This window comes from Geotrypetes seraphini, chromosome 8 (assembly GCF_902459505.1).
Source record: "Geotrypetes seraphini chromosome 8, aGeoSer1.1, whole genome shotgun sequence".
Classification (NCBI taxonomy): Eukaryota; Metazoa; Chordata; class Amphibia; order Gymnophiona; family Dermophiidae; genus Geotrypetes; species Geotrypetes seraphini.
Window position 1 is genome coordinate 158,685,299 of NC_047091.1, and position 21,510 is coordinate 158,706,808.

The following is a 21,510-nucleotide window of genomic DNA, read 5'->3' on the forward strand; positions in this document are numbered from 1 at the left end:
GTGGACTCGAATCGATGTGAACTTGAGACCAGCACCAGATAAGTGCAGCAGATAATCCAGCACAGAAGACAAGGAGGCAGATCACGGCTCTTGACGCTGTGCAGCACACCAGGAAGAAAAACGGGTCCACTTCTGATGGTAACATTGGCGAGTGGACTCCTTCCGGGACGCCTCAAGAACATCCAGGACCGACTGAGACAGTTTCAAGTTTATTAGGATTTTATATACCGCCTATCAGGGTTATCTAAGCGGTTTTTACAATCAGGTACTCAAGCATTTTCCCTATCTGTCCCAGTGGGCTCACAATTTATCTAACGTACCTGGGGCTATGGAGGATTAAGTGACTTGCCCAGATGGAAAGAGGCCATCAAGTCTCGAGGAACCAAGCATTTAAGTGAAGGGACTGCAGGTTGGGATGAAGCAGAGATCCCCGACTCTGCGTAAGCAGCAAAGGAAAAACAGGAAGAAGAGGCTCCCTGACACTGAGTCGCAGCAGAAAGGAGAACCACGGTTGTCTGGGCCAGAGGAGCAATCAGAATCATGGTGGCGTGAATGGACTTGAGCATGACGATAGTCCTCAGAATCAGAGGGAACGCATACAGAAAAAGGTCCATCCAATCCAGAAGGAAGGCATCCGCCTCGCTCTGGTGCGGGGTGTAGACCCTGGAGCAGAAACAAGGCAACTTGTGATTGAGGGGGGACGCAAATAGATCGACATCTGGAGTCCCCCACCGAGCAAACACCTGACGAAGAGTCGAGGAATAAATTGACCATTCGTGAGGCTGAAGGAGGCAGCTCAACCTGTCGTCAAGACAGTTCTGGTGGCCCTGAATGTGGACCGCCTGGAGAAAGATGTTGCGGCAGATTGCCCAGGCCCAGAGCCGCATTGCCTCCTGGCACAGGAAAAGAGATCCCATGCCCCCCTGTTTGTTGATATAATACATGGCTCTCTCGTTGTCCGTGCGGACTAGCAGGACACTGTCGCGGAGCAGATGACAAAAAGCTTTCAGAGCGTTGAACACTGCTCTGAGCTCCAGCAGATTGATGTGACAGAGACGGTCTGCACTGGATCAAAGCCTCTGGGTGCGAAGACCATCCAGATGAGCCCAAGCATAGGCCGATGAGTCCATCGTAAGAACCTTCTGCAGAGGAGGGGCGTGAAACAGCAAACCTCTGGAAAGATTGGTAGAGAGCATTCACCAACGGAGAGATTGTTTCAACAAAGGAGTCACGACAATGAGTCGAGACACTGGATCCCGATCCTGATTCCTGAGACGCCAGAGTCCACCGGGGTTTGTGGAGGTGAAGTCTGGCAAAAGGAGTCACGTGAACCATGGAGGCCATGTGGCCGAGCAGGACCATCATCAGATAGGCCAGGACCAAGGACAGGAGAAACACCCTTCGACAAAGATGAATCAGGGCCTTCTGACGAGGTCGAGGCAAAAAGGAGCGAAGACGACAGGTGTCCAGAACCACCCCAATAAACTCGAGGGACTGAGAGGGACATAGCTGAGACTTGGGAAAATTCACCTCAAAGCTGAGGCTTTGAAGGAGTGAAATAGTCTGATTTGTTGCCCTCAGGACCGCCTGGCGGGACAACACTTTGATGAGCCAATCGTCAAGGTAAGGGAAACACCTGAAACCTCTGCAGGCAAAGGGCCGCGGCCACCAATACCAGGCACTTCGTGAACACCATCGGGGAGGCAGCCAGACCAAAGAGAAGAACACGGTATTGGAGGTGGAGATCCCCCACCCGGAATCTCAGATACCGGTGAGAAGCCGGATGAATCGGCACGTGCGTGTAGGCCTCCTTGAGATCCAAAGTGCACAGCCAGTCCCCTTCGTCCATCAGGGGATACAACGTAGAAGAGTGAACATTCTGAACTTTTCCTTGACCAGAAATTTGTTCAGAGCCCTGAAGTCCAGGATTGGACGCAGGTCTCCTGTCTTCTTGGGAACCAGAAAGAACCGGGAATAAAACCCTGTATTGAGCTGATCCGGGGGAACCTCCTCGACTGCCTTGAGGCGAAGGAGGGCCTGCGTTTCCCACAGAAGAAGGGGAAGGTGCGACCTGGAAGAAGGAAACTCTCCTGGCGGAAGATCCGGGGGTAGGATAGGGATAGGATGTGAAGGTAAAGTTATAGTTTAGAACTTGGTTCGCCATCATCGAGTTCTGATAGAGACGGCGGCTGAACTTGTCCATCGTATGCCCTTCCCTGCCCGGAGGGTCAGCAGCGTAGACCTTGGGAGGAGTTAGATTTCTTTAAGGAAGTCTTGACCACCAGCGACTGATGGGAAAGCTGCACATTCTTGAAACCCTTGACTGGGACCGTCCGATAACGAGACTCCATCTTGGAGGGAATGGCAGTGACGGCATAAGGAGTCTCCAAATTCTGGAGGAAAGTTTGCCGGAGCACCTGATGCAAAGGCAAACGCAAAGCCTCACGGGTGGATGAGGGAGCCCCATCTCCGCCAAATACTCTTGAGCAGGGGTAGGGAACTCCTGTCCTCGAGAGCCGTATTCCAGTCAGGTTTTCAGGATTTCCCCAATGAATATGCATGAGATCTATTTGCATGCACTGCTTCCAATGCATATTCATTGGGGAAATCCTGAAAACCCGACTGGAATACGGCTCTCGAGGACTGGAGTTCCCTACTCCTGCTCTTGAGTATACCGGGACGCGGATTGGAGATCAAGTTTGAGAGCCTGGCCCATGTCTGAAACAAACCAGGTAAAGGAGGTCCAAGAAGACTCATCCTCCGGAGGTGAAGTAGACCGAGACCTCGGAGCAGCCGAGAAAGAGGGGGAGGAGACTTCCCTCGAATAATAAGCAGGGGCCTCCGAGTCTCGAGCCCGGGACACCAAGGAGGCTCTGCTGAAGTCCCATGGGGGCGTCGAAGAAAGGCCCCGCTGCAGACGAATTGGGGAGGACCTCGGCGTCCGCGCCACCACCCTCCGAAGCTTCGGAGAGGTCGGCGTGAAAGATGAGTCCCCGACAAACGCCGAAGCAGACAGCCCCCGTCCCAAAGAGAACAGCGGGGGGAAGAAGGCAGACAAGGGTCCTCACCCAAAGACAAGACCACAAAAGTCCCCATGGTACAGGCGGACGGGGGCCTGCCTCGACGAGGCGAGGAAGTCCTCTGCTGCTTCAAAGGGATAGGCTTCGAAGATGTGGAGGTCATAGTCCGGGGTCCCACCCGGACACCCACAAGGTCTCATGCCTCGAATCAGGAGAAGAATCAGTCGAGGGTAAGTGGCGAGACTTGTGAGACTGACCCGAGCAACTGCGGGGGAACGCCCAGGCTGGTCAGACGGAGTTCAGGTCAAGGCCGGGCCAGTTGACCTAGAACAGAAGAAATCTGGGTGGTAAGGATAGCCTTAAGCATGTCCTGAAACATAGGCACCGAAACCAGGGAATGCTGGAATTGGGGTGCAGCAGTGTGCTCCTTCGGTGGCGACCTCAAGGAAGAGTATTCCCTACGTGAGGAGGCACGCTTAGTATGGTGTCTCGAAGAGGCCGAGGACACGGCACTCGCAAGAGACTCTGAGGGTGGCTTCTTTGCCGGCACACCTGAGGAAGGAAGAGGAGACTTACCCGAGGCTGGGATGGCAGGCGGAGACGAGGTCGAGGCCTTTGAAGTTGAGGGCGACTTCATCGAGGTCGAGGTCTTCGAAGCCGAGGCCATTCCCTCGGTTTCCATGGGGCCAAAAAGTTGAAGAATCTTGGCCACACGCCAAAGAGCCCGCAGTTGGAGGGTAGCACAACGTGGGCAAGACTCGGCTTGATGATCAGCACCCAGGCACTTCACACACCAACGATGGGGGTCCGGTGATGGAGATTACCCAGTTGCACTTAGTGCAGTTCTTAAACCCGTTCAGAGGCTGGGACATAGGAAAAAATCCAGCTGCAGCCCTGTGAGGCCAGGCGGCCGAAAAAAAAAAACGACCACCCGGTCAGAAAGAAAAAATAGGAACTTGACAAACAAGACTAACCTGAAAACAAAAAAAGCAAGCCGCGGTGCAAAGAGGCACTATGAATTTGCGCAGAGCAAGGGAGCAGGGCTTCTGGCTCCGCAGAAAACTTAGAACTGAGGCCACGCATGCCCTGAGTCGGGCGGGAGGGGCACCCGCGCATGTGCGGTACACTTGCAAGCTCGAAGATCTTCAAGCAAGTCTGCTTGCGAGAACGTCCACTAGGGGGCTCCATTGATGATATCACCCACGTGTAGAGAATATGCTGCCTGCTTGTCCTGGGATAAAATGGTAGAATGTTACATAAGATGAAACATAGAAATAGACGGCAGATAAGGGCCACGGCCCATCTATTCTGCCCACCCCAATGACCCTCCCCTACCTTTCTCTGTGAATAGATCCCATGTGTCTATCCCATTTGGCCTTAAAATCAGGCACGCTGCTGGCCTCAATCACCTGAAGTGGAAGACTATTCCAGCGATCAACCACCCTTTCAGTGAAAAAGAATTTCCTGTTGTCCCCGTGCAGTTTCCCACCCCTGATTTTCCACAGATGGATCTAACACAAGAGCTTGAAGTTCACTGACTTGACATGCAGAGGTGAAAGCAATAAGAAAGGTTACTTTCCAAGTAAGATGTTTAAGGGATGAGACGAGAGTGGTTCAAAAGGAGACAAAGTGGAAATAATCGCATTAATTTCCCAAACTACAGGAGGTGGCTTGATTGGAGGTCTGGTATGGAAAAGGCCTTTCATGAATCTAAAAAATCAAAGTATGTACAGATAATGGCTTTTTGTCCAGTGGTGTATGAAAAGCACTAATAGCACCAAGATGGCTGAAGTAGTTTTTACTCCAGAGTTAAGAGATATATAGAAGATAATTGGAAGAGAACAGGCACTTGGATCTACAGAGTTAACATTACACCATATCTTTCTTGATGCTTCAATGATGGCCGACACTGGTGCAGATTACATGTAAGCAGTTATTGTTTGAGAGAGAGAGATACCATGCTGAGAGAGACCCTTCGTCTGGAGAAGGAGGAGACCCCTCATTCTTTGTCAGCAAGGTTGGAAAGATTTGAAGTGTTATGGGTTTCCTTTTGCTGAGTAGTAGTAGGAGAGGAAACCATGGTTAACATGGCCACCGAGGTGCTGTAAGAATCATGATGGCTTGTTCTTGGCCATGTCTGAGTAGAAGACGTCACGAGGAAAGGAAATGGAGGGAAAGCAGAAAGGAACTTGTCCCTCCAATTAAGAAAGGTATTGAACATCAGACAATTGGGAGCGTAGAATCTGAAACAGAAGAGAGGAAGCTTGTGATTGTGGGGGAGAAGCTAACAGATTCACTTCTGGGGTTCCCATTATGCAAAGATCTAATGTAAAGTGTTGGAGTTGAGTGATCACTCACACAGTTATAGGAGTCTGCTGAAGTTATCAGCCCAAGATGTTTTCTTTTTCTGCTAGGTAGACTGCTTTCAGGAAAATATTGTGAGGAATTGCCCAGGACCAGATTTGGATTGCTTCTTGGCATAGGGGGAGAGACCCTGTACCTCCCTGCTTGTTTATATAATATATAGCTACCTGGTTGTTTGTGTGGCTGAATACTACTTAATTGAGGAGACGATCCTGGAATGTGTATAGAGCACTGCGAATTGTATGAAGTTCAAGGAGATTGATGTGGAGAGCTTTTTCTGGAGGACTCCAAGAGTCACGGATATGAAGGCTCAATTCCTTCCAAAATTGTGGAACTTGCTCCCTGCGCAGATCAGGTCTCTGGAAAGCCTGATGAACCTTTAGGAAAGCAGTGAAAACCTTCCTCTTCCAATGACCAACCAGAGTCCTGGAACTATATATATGGACTAGAGATCTGCCCTCCCTCGCATCCACTTATCTTGATGCAACCTTGAGTCTTTAAGTGTTTATCGTACCGTGATCATTCTATGTTTACGCTACATTCCTCCACTGTTTGAAACTACGTATACATACAGCCTGCACTTGAAACCCGTCATCAGGTCACCTGCAAGCAGACTCCCAGGGGAAGGGACCCCCAAGTCTAGAAATAGTGGCACACAGCAGGCTGGCTCCACAGATTCAGAGTTTCTCTATGAAGCAGCAGTCTGGCATCTTGAGATTGTGTCCTTTCCTCCAACAAGGAAAGGGGTCTCAAGGCACTGAAGCCACTGAGAAAACAAATCTTAAATGAGAAAAAGAAGCAGAGCAACTGCAAAGACTTCTGCACGGATTGCTTGCAGAAACTGTAACTGGATATGTTTACTAACTCTCAGGCTGAGGGGGTGGAGCATGTGGTCAGAAAAGTTTGTGGATTTCTGCAACTCTTGGATTGCGGGTTGGGATTGAACACCTAGCATATGAAATCCAGAAAGAACATAACAGAATGTGGGTGTAGGCTTCTTTGAGGTCTAGAGAGCGGAGCCAATCGTTCTTCTCTAATAATGGTAATAAGGTTCCCACACAGACAATGCAAAACTTCTCCTTCACTAAGTATTTGTTGAGAGTTTGGAGGTCTAGAATTGGATGGATGCCTCCAGTCTTTTTCAGTACAAGGAAGTATTTGGAGTAGAACCCTCAGCCCCTCTCTGCAGAGGAACTTGTTTTATGGCACTGAGGAGGGCTGAGAGCTCTTTGTGAAGGAGGGCCTTCTGATGGAAGTTGAAGAGAGACTCTTTTGGGGGCTTATATAAGGCTTCCTTCAAGAGGTTGTGAAGAGGAACCTTAATGCAGTCTTTGGGCCACTCTTTATAATCGAGGGAATCCATAAGCTCTGCTCACGACTCTGACTCAGACTCCATGTTTATTGGGAGTGCTTGCCCCATCTGTCATATAAATTTTGTAAAGGACAGATTCTCTGGGGATGACCTTTAATGAAGCAGTGGTATCCTGTAAGACTCATCTGCTGATAGCTCTAGATAATCAGAAGCACTCATGGACAAGTCAGTCCTAAATGTCAGGCCTTGCAGAATGAAATTGACATCGAGATCAATCTCAAGAGTGTTGAGATAAGTGCAGAGACGATTGTTGATGTGAGTGTCGAAATGAACAGAGGAGTATCTGCTGATAAACTGTGTTCCTTAGATCAGTGTTCTTCATCCACCGGTCCACAGAAATTTCCTGCCAGTCCATAGGGCCGGCATGTGCATCAGGCCCAAAACTGTGTTCTTTAACTGCCAGTCCGCAGTGCGATCAATGCATTGTTAATAAGATTATATTGTGTGTATATATGAAAAATGAATGGAAAAAATAGTGTTACAATTAGGACTATGGGGGCAGGGTCTGGGGTGGAGATTGGGTAGAGATGGGCAGGGTCTGGCCCACAACTTAGCCCAGTGTTTTTCAACTGCCGGTCTGCGGACAGATGCCGGTCCACAAAATAATTATTTTATTTCTGCTGGTCCATAGGTGTAAAAAGGTTGAAGAACACTGCCTTAGATGATGATACATGCCTCGATACAGAGCCTCGACGTTGTTGTGTCTGAGCTCAATGCTTCAATGAAGCTCTTGGGAGTTGCTCGGACTGAGTTGATGCTGTGGGCGTAGAAGCAGAAACTGACAAGAGTCCATCTGCAGTCACCAAGCTAGTTTTTCTGCAACAGGGGTGGCACTGGTACCCATTTTGGCAAGGATACATTAGGAACTGATTATGTTGGGTGTAGAGGCGTTGGGGTCCTCGATGTTGAGGCATACCTCAGAGAAGTATCCAACTGCAGAGAAGGCAATCTGGAATTGAGCGTTGACACTTGGAGTGTGTCGATGGTGATGATGTCAATGCCCGTCTTGAGGGGGAAAGGCGTTTTATTATTTCTTACGAGCTTCCCCCGAGGCAAGTAGCACTGACAAAGAGGATGAATGGGTTGTTGATGCTAGATGTTAAACATCAGTGGCAGAATCTCCAGTCATCCTCAATGAAATTGACCTGAAAATTTTTTCATATAACAACTTCATGGCTTTAAGCAACTTCTTCTGCAATTTTAAGTAGAGATGGTAGAAAATGTCTCTGAGTTTAGGATCTAGGCACCGGACATAGCAATTATGCAGGTCTGTATCTGAAGTGGTCCTTTGGTACTCAAAGTTACAATGCACCTGCAAGCCAAAGCACCTTCTCACAAGGCTGGCAAAACGATGGATGTTTTGATGCAGTTAGGGTTTCAGTGTACAGACCATCCACTCTACTCACCAGATCTTGCTACATCTGACTATTTTCCGTTTTCAAACCATAAAGAGTTTGAAAGGGTGACAATTTGCATGATTTGGAGGTGTTTGCAGCAGCAAAGCAGTATTTCAATTACCAGACATCAAAGCATATTTTGGAAGGGTTACAGAAACTTCAGACACGAATTACCAAGTGTGTTGAACTTAGGGGTGAATATGTGGAATAACTTGTAAGTTTCATGGCTCCACGTCATTCCCTTCTTGGTTGGGCTGAGAACTTTAACACCTTCTCGTATATTAGGAACCAAAAATGTATTACCATTGCTTACTGCGAGTCTCTGTTTTCTTTAATAAAGATAATTTAACATAGAATTGTGCCTCACATCTCAGGCCATTTCAGTGGGAAGCTAGCCACACATGGACTGAAAATATTCAATACATACCTCTTACATTCAAACCATTGTCACATGCAAACTGTGCAAAAGGGGACATGTAATTGGGGTCGTAGGCTAGCTCATGAGCTTGTTCGGCAATGCTCCGTGCAGTCTGTTGTACACTCTCATAGTTTGAATTCTAAAATAAAAAAGAGGCATCAATTACAGTGGCTAAATTGTACTCTATTTCTACTCTTCAAGCAGTCATTTCATCTGCAAGTCAAATTGGAAAGAAAGTGCTTCAACTGAATTCTTGAAACTATTGTCGTTAAAAGGATGCTTTTCAAGTTCAAGTGGTAATTTACTGGCTTAAAAACTCAAGTTCGATCTGTTGTACACTTCCCCCTCTGTATTCCCGGTTTCCGTTATCTACGGATTCACTTATTCGCGATTTTAAATCTAAAATTCCTTTTTCTTTTTTTGGGCTATTTTAAGCCCTGTAAGCCCCCCCCCCCCCTTAAGCCTTACCTGGTGGTCTAGCAGATTTTCAGGCAGGAGCGATCTTCCCACGCTCCTGCCCTGTGTAGATCGCTCACAGGAAATGGCTTGAGAGACTACAGGAGCTCAAGGCAGCCATTTCCTGTGAGCGATCTGCACGGGGCAGGAGCGTGGGAAGATCGCTCCTGCCTGAAAACCCGCTAGACCACCAGGTAAGGCTTAAGGGGTGGCTTTCAGGGCTTAAAATAGCTGGGGGACGCGGGGGTTAGGGACAGAAACGGCCTGAATATTATTCACAGTTTTTTTAATACTTGCGGGCCGGCTCTGCCCCTAACCACCGCAAATATGGAGGGGGAAGTGTATTTGAAGGCAAATCTCTTTCAAATTAGCTCCCATCTGAAATTCTAGTACATTAGTTTGTTAATGTTTCAAAAAATATCAACATCCTCAAACAGCTGCATCTATAGAAAAGGATTAATGCACTCAAAGCTCATTTATAGAAATATGATCAACTCTCTCCATCTTCAAGGCTTTCAGTTCCATCCTAAATATTTTTAGTTGTAGCTCAAGGGAAGTTACATTCAAGTACAGTAGGAAAAATGTAGAATAAAGAAGTTAATGTTCTTAAAATTAATTGCATCATTTATTAACCCCTCAGTTACCTTTAATTTTTTAAGCTCCTGAAGGATCATATAGTCTGGCATATTGTCAAACAGGCCATCAGTTGCAGTCAGAATGATGTCTCCTAGCTGAACATCAAAGGAACTGCTATCTGCAGCATCAGGGCTATGAAAAGATGATACCAAATTAGAGGAATGCACTCTGAAATTCAACATCAGTAAAACAAACCAATGAAAATGCTATATCTGAAAACAGTGCGCCTGGATTCAATTTTCAGGAAAAGCTTCCAACCACGAATATATACTACACTCCTTGCATAAAGAGCTATAGACATAAGACACTTTTTTCTGCTGAAAAACTATGTATCAGCTCCAATGTTAATAGCTTGTGCAATTAGGACAAATAAAGCTGCAAGATTCTATTATGCAAAGAAATTCTGAGAAAAGCTTTCACTATGCAAATCATAGCCCACATGTAACACTTCATGGGTAGCAAGTAAAATAATTTCTATAATCTAAGAACATACAAAGCCAGTCATTTATTTGGATGCAATAGTTAACCCTTTATTTGGTATTATTGCTCAGAAGCAACATGTGTTTCTATGGCTCTTATGGGAGATCTGCATCTCCAAATGCAGGTTACTTGACACCATTGCTCTTGTTGAACATCAAGGTAAAAATGGCTTCTTTTCATAACATCTGCCAATTAAAGGGTTAAAATAAATCCTAAGTCATCAGCAACTTGTGAGAAAGCTGCGATGGGGCCTGTGCTGCCGACAATGTGGTTTGTTATAAGGTACTGTATTTCGGTCTCGCGGTTGGGGTTTGGATGGGTTGGAGAGATGAAAGGGTCAGCAGGGAGACGGGGTGTGCGGCAGGGGGGATTAAAAAATGCTCCATGGGGGGATGGGAGGAAGGGAGGGATAAGAGCAGCAAGGGTTCTACTGCACAAAGGATGGGGAGGGAGAGATAAAAGCTGCAAAAGTTCTGCTGCACAAGGGGAGGGATAGAAAGATACTTCACAAGGGGATGGGTGAGCGGGGAGGAAAAATGTTGCACATGTGGGGGAGAGAAAGGAAATAGGAAGAATTAGGGTGGAGGAGAGGAAGGGAGAGATAATCATTATACATAAAAAAAAAATAAGACCTCTCCAAAAATAAGAACTAGTGCCTTTTTTGGGCCCAAAATTAATATAAGAGTGTCTTATTTTGGGGGAAACACGGTAAGTGAGCAAGATTTGCTATTTGCTGGATGATACATTAAAGCTCTCCAATCTCTTCTGCAAACCAAAAAAAAAAAATGTTGTCCAACAGAATGATTCACAGTTGTAGTATTTTATTATTTTAGTTCAAACTGTTTACTGATTTTCATATTCAAATCATAGAACACTCATGACAGGGGGTTGGGGTTCAAGTTCTAATAATTTTATCCACTTTTGACGGTTTTACTATACCTCTGAAGGTACATCTTACAAGAAAGCTTTTACTTGGATGTTTATGGTTGAAGGTAACAGCAATTCTATAAATGACACCCGACTTGTAGATGCCACTCCACGTGGTCGTCAATCAACCACTAGGCGTCATTTACAGAATCTCGCCTAGCGGCGCGTAGGCATACTTAGGCATTGCTAGGCGTCTATTAGGCCAAGGTTTTCCTGGCCTAATTTACTGGTGCCTAGCTACAATTCTTAAGTCAACCACACCTATTCTCTGCCCCTAGCCACGCCTACTTTCCAGGTAGGCATCATTAGGTGTTGGAAGGCGTCTCAACTTAAGCATCGCTAAGCCAATATCCATGCACAACCTAAATCAACAATTAAAATAATGACTTTTTTATTCAGTTTTTAATGGAGTGATCAATTTTCACACTATTTAAACCAATTTTTTTTCCCAATTCTTTATTCATTTTTTATCTTACTTCAAGTACATAATATTACATCAAGTGAATCATACACAATTTAGTTGTGTGTGGAACTAACCCCCCTCTCCCCCCTTTTACAAAGCCATGTGGCAATGGCCAGAAAGCTCTTTAAATCCCTATGGGCTTGAGGGCAGTTACTGCAGTGGCCCATGCTAAATGATTTCAAAAAAGAGGCTCTAAGTTAAGTGCTCGTGGCGCCTAAAGGAGTGTGTGGCGCAGTGGTTGAAGCTATAGCCTCAGCACCCTGGGGCTGTGGGTTCAAACCCCGCACTGCTCCTTGTGACCATGGGCAAGTCACTTAATCTTCCATAGCCCCAGGTACGTTAGATAGATTGTGAGCCCACCGGGACAGATACGGAAAATGCTTGAGTACCTGATTGTAAAACCACTTAGAAAACCTTGATAGGCGGTATATAAATTCCTAATAAACTTAAACTTAAAAACTTAAACTTAAATCAAGATGCCATTTAGAGAATCAGGCCCAACATGCTTTCTTCTTTTTCTGTCGTACTTTTCTATAATATCCTCTAAAGCAGTGGTCTCAAACTCAAACCTTTGCAGGGCCACATTTTGGATTTGTAGGTACTTGGAGGGCCGCAGAAAAAATAGTTAATGTCTTATTAAAGAAATGACAATTTTGTATGAGGTAAAACTCTTTTTAGTTTATTAATCTTTCCTTTTGGCTAAGTCTTAATTATTATATTGTAATTTATAGCTAAAGAGACATATGATCAAGAAACTGTTTTATTTTACTTTTGTGATTATGATAAACATACCGAGGGCCTCAAAATAGTACCTGCCGGGCCGCATGTGGCCCCTGGGCCACGAATTTGAGACCACTGCTCTAAAGCATATTGTAATGTTAATTGCACACTGTTTAAGAAAGACCTCTTTAAATTAAAAAATATATACATACAACAGCAGCAAATAAATACAAATAAAATTGTATGATACACAAAATTGCATTAGATTAAAAATAGATAAATCGGGACAATCATGGCAGCAAGGTCTTAAAGGAAAGCTGACCTCAACTATGTTTGTTTTAGATTTTTTTTTTCTTTGACAGGTTTCAGAGATGCAAGTCCAATGTCCAGGCTATTGTGATATATTTTAGTGCTATCTCTTGTGCTTCTGCCATGATTGGCTGTCATTGGATAGAACATGCTTTCATCTTCACACACCCATCTAGGAGTCTGCACTTGGCAGAACACCAGCTTTCATCTTGAATATAGCACACAGTGTGCTGCTGGCAACCATCGCTGGCTGTGTCTGAAACATGAGCCATGATCACATGCTTTAACATTCTATGACCCACTATCGTCCAACCCCCCCCCCAAAAAAAAAAAACCCCAAAAACAACCCAACACCTTCATTACCAAGGCAATAGGAAATGAATTTCTGTTGCATGTTCTACAAATATAGGAAACATGCACTCATGTTGAGATAAAGCAAAAAGACCCATTAACTTAGGCATGCTACAAGCTTCAACACTGCTGAAAATTAAAAGTAGAAGATGCTAAAATATAATTTCTAGAGTGCAATAGACACATCATTCCTGAACTCTTGAGTAGTCAATCCCTTCCTGTGAGATTATGTTTAGAGCCTAATTAGCATTTTTTGCTCTGCCTCCTTTCACTCTGGGCTATCCTGCAATTCCTCAGTTTGTCTCTCTACATGCAAGATGGTAGAAGCCTGTCTGTTCTGTTCATGTTTCTTTTTTTAAATCCGATTGCGAGGCTTTTTGGTGCTAGACAGGCTCCCAGCTTCAGAACATCTCTGGCTGCAGAAGAGCTCAGACTCTGAGGTCAGAAGTCTGTATGCAAGGGACAGAATGCTATGCAGTGCACTTGCTTCGCCAGCGTGCACTAACAGATCGGGAGCTCAGGGACTGGCCCCTGGGGAGCAAGGCTCACCCCAAGTTCTGTCCGCAAAGCACAGACTGAGTGGCTCCATGGAAATGCTAGGTGCCTCAATACAAACTAAATCCCACTAAAGCGTATTTGATAGAGATTGTGGAGTAACATGGACTCAGTAATCCAATGCCAAATCATTCAGTTTTTAAGATTACCATCACTAAACAAATTACCTCCACTTCCTTATTTGTGTTACCAATTTACTGTATCATAAATTCATTATTCTTTTAATTTTTCTTTTTATACACAGTAAATCAACACTTATCTTTAAAGTGTGCAGAGTATTGACAATCCCTTCACTGGGATTTAGTTTGTATTGAAGTTTTTCCTAAAGAATCCCACTCTTCAATCTTCTGTGTTTTATTGAGTGCTAGGTGCCCCCAAGAAGGAGTTATGATACCAAGGCAACAGCCAGACCTCAAAGGATTGGTGGGAGGTTAACAGCCTATTGGGGGACATAGGCAAGGATTGGTGGGAGATTAACAGCCTATTGGGGGGCATGGACAGGGATCACTTCAGACCAATGGGTATTGGAGATTATTCAGGAGGGGTACAAACTCAAGTTCTTTCATCTCCTACTGGATCTAGCAGCTATAAAAGCCATACCAGATAAAGAATCAGGCTTAGACTGATACATCATACTTTATAGTGCCCAAAAGAGACTCAAAAGACTGGAGGTCGATTCTGGCTCTCAAGTCGGTCAACGTGGCCCTCAAGATACCCTGTTTCCAAATGGAGACGATGCAGTCAGTCATTGCTTCGGTGGTTCTGGGAGAATTTCTCACCTCTCTGGATTTGACAGAGGCCTATCTACATTTCTCATTTTTCTGGAGCACAGGAGGTTCTTCCGGTTCCATGTTCTAGAGCAGCATTTCTAGTTCTCGACCCTGCAGTTTGGAATGGCTATGGAACCTGCACGGAACAGCACTTCTAGTTCTCGGCCCTGCAGTTTGGACTGGTCACGGCACCATGCACCTTCACCAATGTGATGGTGGTAGCAGCAGCAGCACACCTCCGCAAGGTAGGGATACAGGTGCATCTGTATCTGGACAATTGATTGATAGGAGCCCTGTCCAAATCCGAAGGAAGGACAGCAGTGCAGTAAGTGGTTCAGCTTCTGCAGAACCTAGGCTGGGTGGTCAACTTTTGAAAAAGTAACCTGGAGCCGATGCAAGTTCTGGAGTATCTGGGCATTCTGTTCAACCAAAGGAGAACAAAGTGTTTCTGCCAGAAACCCGCAGAGTTTTAAGACATGCCCGCACCAACAGCTTGGCATTACTTACAGGTAGTGGGGTCAATGGTAACGACTATAGAAGTGGTTCCCTGGGCAACGGTGCACTTACAACCTCTCCAGGATATACTCCTATCTGGAATTGCTTGCAAAGGGATGCATTGCAGAAGCATCTACCCTGGACAGCGGAGGTGCATCTCAGTCTGAACTGGTGACTAAAGCCTCAGTCCCTAACCTGAAGAATTCTACTCCACATATCCTCATGGGCGATTCTGACTTCAGATGCCAGACTTTATAGTTGGGGAGTGTACTGCGAAGTGTGTCTAGTTCAGGGGTGCTGGTTCTCCTCCTAGAGGAAGAGGTCAATACACTGGTTGAAGCTGAGAGCCATATGCCTGGTGCTGCAGGTGTGTTCAAAAGTACATTGCAGAACAGAGTTGTGCAAGTTTTTTCAGACAATGCAACAGCCTGTTAATTGGCAGGGTAGCACCAAGAGTGCTCCCCTAGGCCTGGAAGCTTAAAAGTTGTTTCGGTGGGCAGAGATTCATCTAATGGTCCTCTTGGCAGCACGTGTAGCAGAAGTGGACAATGTCCAAGTGGATTTTCTCAGCCAGAAGACCCTAGATCCCGGAAAATGGGCACTATCTTCAGAGGCATTCAATAGCATTGTGAGTTTTTGGGGGTGCCAGATGTTTGATTTGATGGCATTGGCAGCCAACAGGAAGGCAGTTTGGTTCTTCAGCTGAAGATGTGTGTCAGAAAGCGATGGCTTGGACACCATGGTGCAACCAAGGCCAAAGGCAGGGCTTCTATGTGTCTTCCCTCCGTGGCCCATGAAAGGCAGAGTACTGTGAAGAATAATGTCGCACCCAGATTTGGTAGTTCTGATTGCACCAGACTGGCTGAGGTGTCCGTGGTATGTGGATCTCATCTGTCTACAGAGGGACCAGAGTTTCAGTCCACCATGCCATCCGGGGTTGATCATGCGGGGCCCAATCACCCTAGAGGATTCAGAGCATTATGGTCTTACAGCATGGCTCTTGAGTGTGCTGCCTTAGTGTACAAAGGCTATTCAGAAGTGGTGATTGCCAGCCTCCTGTGATTCAAGATGCAGACAATGTTAACCACCTATACAAGAGTCTGGAAGTGTTTCCAGGCCTGGTACACAAAGAATAGTGAGGACCTGATCTTGGCTGGTCCTAGCATTCCTGCAGAAGGGACTTGAAAAAGGCCTGGCAGTTGGCTCCTTCAAAATTCAAATAATGGGTCTTTTGTTTTTCAGATTCAAGTGTTCACGATGATTTTGGCCTTACACCCAGATGTGGCCAGGTTTATGAAAGGGGCTTTGTGCCTGCATCCTCTAGTACGACACCCTTTTCCATCGTGGAGCCTTAATCTTGTCTTGTGGGCACTCTCTAGAGCTCCATATGAGCCTCTGGAGCAAGTTTCATTGTTAGACCTCACGGTAAAATGCCATTTTTAGTGGCAATCACTTCAGCTCGACAAGTGTCAGGAACTGCAGGCGCTCTCATGCAGAGAACCCTTTCTCAGAATTTTGAAGTCCAATTTTCATATCAACCAGAAGTACGGATACCCGTCTTCACACCCTCAGAATCCAAGAAGAGGGACAATGTCTTGAAATTGCTTGATTTTCACAGAGTACTGCTTTGTTAGCTGGAAGTGATGAATGAGTTTTGACTGTCAGATCAACCAGCTTCTAAAGCCACCATTTCAAGGTGGATTCATGCGGCCATCTCTTCAGCCTATAATGGGAGTGGAAAGCAACCTCCCATATCATAGCCATTCCACCAGGAGCATCCTCCTGGGTAGAGGTTACAGCAGTTTCCCCTTAAGAGATTTGCAGAGCAGACAAATTTTACAGGATGGACATGGCAGCCAAACTGGACTCCACATTCAGATCATCTATACTTGCAGCAGCTGCTTTGATACGTTACAAAAGTTCAAGACTGATGTTCTTATTGCACTAAAAGGGAAAATTAGGTATTTACCTTGATAATCATCTTTCTAGTAAATAGGCACCTCATTCCTGAAGCCTGCCCCGTCAGATCTTAATCTGCCTGCTTACTGCCTCAAACATGCTGGAAAGTCTGGTTATCTTGTTTCTTTCCTTTATCCTGTAAGGATAAAGATAGAGGACACCACTGCTATTTCATGGAATCCTGGGGATATCCTTCAGAACCCTTAGAGCAGGTTGCACTTGGGTAGGTGACTGGTTCGTGCCATTTCGTTATATGTTTCAATGGTTCATGTTTAAGTGTTATGTGATATGTGCAGCAACAGACTTGCTTCTCAAAATGTATTCCCGTATCCCTCCCTCTTATATTTCCTCTCCAGGGCTGACCATCTGCTTTGATTTGAACTGGGGACTTGCAGGACAGCCCAGAGTGATAGGAGGTGGAGCAAAAAATGCTAAGGAAGTTCTCTACACAGAATCTCGTGGATTGACTACCTAAGAGTTCAGGAATGATGTGCCTATTTACTAGAAAGAACATTATCAAGGTAAGTATCTAATCTTCCAATATTATTCTAATCCCCACCACCACCACATAAGGCACCATTCTAGCACTTTCTGTAATAGGAAAGAGAATCACACCATTAAACTCTTCAAAAGTGACATAGTAACATAGTAGATGACGGCAGATAAATACCTGAATGGTCCATCCAGTCTGCCCAACCTGATTCAATTTATATTTTTTCTTCTTAGCTATTTCTGGGCAAGAATCCAAAGCTCTACCCGGTACTGTGCTTGGGTTCCAGCTGCCGAAATCTCCGCTAAAACCTACTCCATCCCACCTACTCCCTCCCAGCCATTGAAGGCCTCTCCAGCCCATCCTCCCCCAAACGGCCATATACAGACACAGACCGTGCAAGTCTGCCCAGTACTAGCCTTAGTTCAATATTTAAAATTATTTTCTGATTCTAGATCCTCTGTGTTCATCCCACGCTTCTTTGAACTCAGTCACCGTTTTTCTCTCCACCACCTCTCTCGGGAGCGCATTCCAGGCATCCACCAACTTCTCCATAAAATAGAATTTGCTAACATTGCTCTTGAATCTACAAATGGTCATGTTATCTTTGTCTCCATAAAAGCAGTCACATATTTTCATTGTCTACACCAATATTTAGAAAATGGCTGCCTTGAACCTTCTGAATTATGACTAGGTAAGACTAATAATGGTCCATCTAGCCCAATATCCTGTCTTCACAGTGGCTAATCCAGGTCACAATTACCTGGCAAATAGTAGAATCATGGTGAATGTATGGCATCTCAAACTAGTGGCTATATATTTCCATAAAATCTGTCCCCATACCTGTCACTTAAAACGGCTCCCTCTGCCTCAGGGGGTGCAATAGACAGCTGGAATGGAGTGTTGAAGTAATGCTGCTGCTCATCGGACCGGTGGACCACTTTGCCTCCTCGCACTACCAAGAAACCAGAATCTCCCAGGTTCGCCGTATGCAACCGATGACTTGCTCTGTCAAGAACTACTAGGCAGGCTGTACTGCTTCCTAAAGGAAAAAAAAATAGCCTACAGTTAGAAATGGTAAGTCTGTATAAATACATACACGATTCACCCCTTAATAGAGGGGGGAGGGAGAAGGTACACTTAATATTCCAATTATCTCTGCCCCTGAAAGTGATTTTTACTTGTAGAGCAGAAAGCTTCATTTGTTTTTAGAACAATCTCCTACATAGCTGGGAAAAATCCTCTACACCAACTCCACAAATTAATGCAAACCTATAATGAATTCACTTCATCAATCACAAAACATCTGATTACTCTATAAGAACCTCATACGCTATTATAATTTTCTAAACTTAACAATGGCTTACAAATCAATACTATTCCAACCTGTAGGGTTAAGGAACCTTTAAAAAATATATCAAAATTGTGTGTGTGTTTCACTGAAATTTACCAATTCCAGACAAAACCACAAAACTCTTTACAAGTCATGGCTCCCAGATAGAAAAAAAAAAAAAAAAAAGAAAGATCTAGAGGCTCTATTTTTAATCTTTCAATAACCTGTTAACCATTTGCTATGGGGAGAAATTGCCCAGCAATGTCAACACTTCAAACAGCCAAGAATTTTGAATGTCAGGCTCTTTCAATCTCTGACTGAAATGGTCAATAACTCTGCACACTCTCCATGGGTCCATGGTGCTATAAGCCACTGAACAACGTTTAGGAGAAAATCGTGGATTTCTTTTCTTCCTAGTTTATAGCTTGGTGCATGCACACAAGGAGAATTCATGCTTTCACCTCAGCAGTCCCTAGATAAGAGTGGAGTGGCAATCTAATAGTGCAGTGGATTGGGAACAGATCTGATTCCCACTGCAGCAAGTCGCTTAACCCTCCACTGCTCAAAGTACAAAAAAAACCCCACACATCATCTTAGATTGTGGGACAGAGAAAGTATCTGCATATAAAGGTGTACAGCGCTGCGTACGTCTTGTAGTGCTATAGAAATAGTTAGTAGTATCTTCTTGCAAAAGGTATGAAAATCAGCTGCAGTGCTATCCAGCAGCAGGCCTCAAAGAAGTCATAAGCACTATCAGTGCTACAAGCCTGCAGGCACCATTTCAGCCTCACTGACTGTTCAAGTAACATGAATAGTACCAGAATTACATCTATACCAGCATCACAAGTGCATCATAGTCTATCACACCTTAATGACACATGACTGTTTCTTTTAAGCACCACCATCAAGCTGAGCAAACTGAAAGCAGACCCACAGAACAGCACTTAATACAAACACCCTATAAGGAATTGTTTCACTCTCAGCATAAGGTAACCCTTTGAGACCAGTGTGAAGGCCTTTCCCTGAGCATTCCCCAATAACAGGGAACCAAGCTTCTCCTGCCCTCCAATGATCATCTGGCCATGGTGGGCTGGTATGGCGTAGCTGGCTGACGGCTCTAAAAGCTTAGAATATTGGCATTATATAGCAAAAAGAAGAAGAGGGTGGTATTGACAGAGAGGGCTAATAAGTTTAAAACATATCCAATTGTAGAGGAGAGCTAAAAGCAGAGTTGTTTCAAGAGCAGCACTTAGTGGCTGATTTTTAAGCTTCAGGTAGGAGGGATACATGAACCTTCTTTGTTGGACCTCTATTTCCAAGCGTGGAGCTCATGAAAGTTCTTCTTCACCCAGAGAGTGGTAGAAAACTGGAACGCTCTTCCAGAGTCTGTTATAGGGGAAAACACCCTCCAGGGATTCAAGACAAAGTTGGACAAGTCCCTGCTAAACTGGAACGTACGCAGGTGAGGCTGGACTCATTTAGAGCACTGGTTTTAGACCTAAGGGTCGCCATGTGAGCGGACTGCTGGGCACGATGGACCACTGGTCTGACCCAGCAGCGGAAATTTTCCATCAAAGCTCACTCCAGTCCATCTACACCCTCCCATTCATTGAAGCCCTCCCCAGCCCATCCTCCACCAAACAGCCATATACAGTTCATGCAAGTCTTCCCAGTACTGGCCTTAGGTTCTTCAAATTTACTATTATTTTCTGATTCTAGATCCTGTGTTCATCCCATGCTTTTTTGAACTCCATCACCGTTTTCATCTCCACCACCTCTTTTGGCAGCGCATTCCAGGCATCCACCACCCTCTTCGTAAAGAAGAATTTACTTATATTGCTCTTGAGTCTACCACCTCTCAAAACCCTCTGGTTTTACCATTTTCCTTTCTCTGAAAAAATTTTGTTCTATGTCAATACCTTTCAAGTATTTGAACGTCTGAATCTTATCTCCCCTGTCCCTCCTTTCCTCTAAAGCAGTGGTTCCCAACCCTGTCCTAGAGGACCACCAGGTCAGTCGTGTTTTTGGGATAGCCCTAATGAATTTGCATGGGGCAGATTTGCATGCCTTTCACCTCCATTATATGTAAATCTCTCTCATGCATATTCATTAGGGCTATCCCAAAAAACCGACTGGCCTGGTGGTCCTCCAGGACAGGGTTGGGAACCACTGCTCTAAAGTGCCTACAGAAGTGTGACTCAAAGATATGCCTACATTTCTGGTGCCTACCTTTGCCGGAGGCACAATTCCGTACCCAGCGCCATCGCGTGATTAAATCGCAATTGGCAACTGCTGACAACCGTGCTGATTATAGAATCCGGGCCTTTGGGAACGATTTTATAAAAGTATTCTACTGACAGACTGCTCTATGTACTTAGTCGCAATGTCAAGATTCTAGTTCCTCTACAACCAATAGGAAATCAGGGTTTGCACAAAATTTTTAAAAAGTAATCCGATTTTTATACTTCGAGCAGTTCAAGTAATCCTGCTAAACAGAGTACACTGAAATAACCTCCACCTCTTCTCTCTCCCAAAGCCAGAATATTACATTACATTAGTGATTTCTATTCCGCCGTTACCTTAAGGTTCAAGGGGGATTACACAAAAATTGTCATGATGCTACAAAATACATTCGGTGGATTATGTGAGAATTATCATGATATTAGGAAATGCCTAATGAGTGGTTTGAATATTTTTGATTTGTTATGTAGATAGTGTTGTGGGTGAAGCTTGGGGCGGGTCTGGTTCTGTTATAAAGGTTTAACATATTTTTCGAAGAATAGGGTTTTTGTTTCTGCTGATAGCCATCGATCCACCCGTGAGGTCACTGCATCTTTCAGCTTAGTGTCTACCAGATGCTATCAGATTTTAAAAGTAACTGGGAGCTTCTTACAAGAGCTCATAATGCTATACAGAGCCTTGCTATGCAAAGCAGTGAGAAGGTATAGTAGGGATTTTTGGATTAGATTTTTTTTTCTTCAGTACAGTGGTACCT

At 45.0% G+C, this 21,510-nt stretch overlaps 1 protein-coding gene across 1 annotated transcript in view; it reads right to left on the reverse strand.

Annotated features, from left to right (window-relative positions):
* PPTC7 (protein phosphatase targeting COQ7) overlaps positions 1-21,510 on the reverse strand; it is an 83,498-nt gene that overhangs the window by 6,846 nt on the left and 55,142 nt on the right. Inside the window, exons 3-5 of the mRNA XM_033954370.1 lie at positions 18,026-18,224; positions 9,672-9,795; positions 8,581-8,710 (exon numbers count right to left, since the gene is read on the reverse strand). Coding sequence (XP_033810261.1) covers positions 8,581-8,710; positions 9,672-9,795; positions 18,026-18,224 — 453 coding nt within the window. The remainder of the gene's footprint in view (positions 1-8,580; positions 8,711-9,671; positions 9,796-18,025; positions 18,225-21,510) is intronic.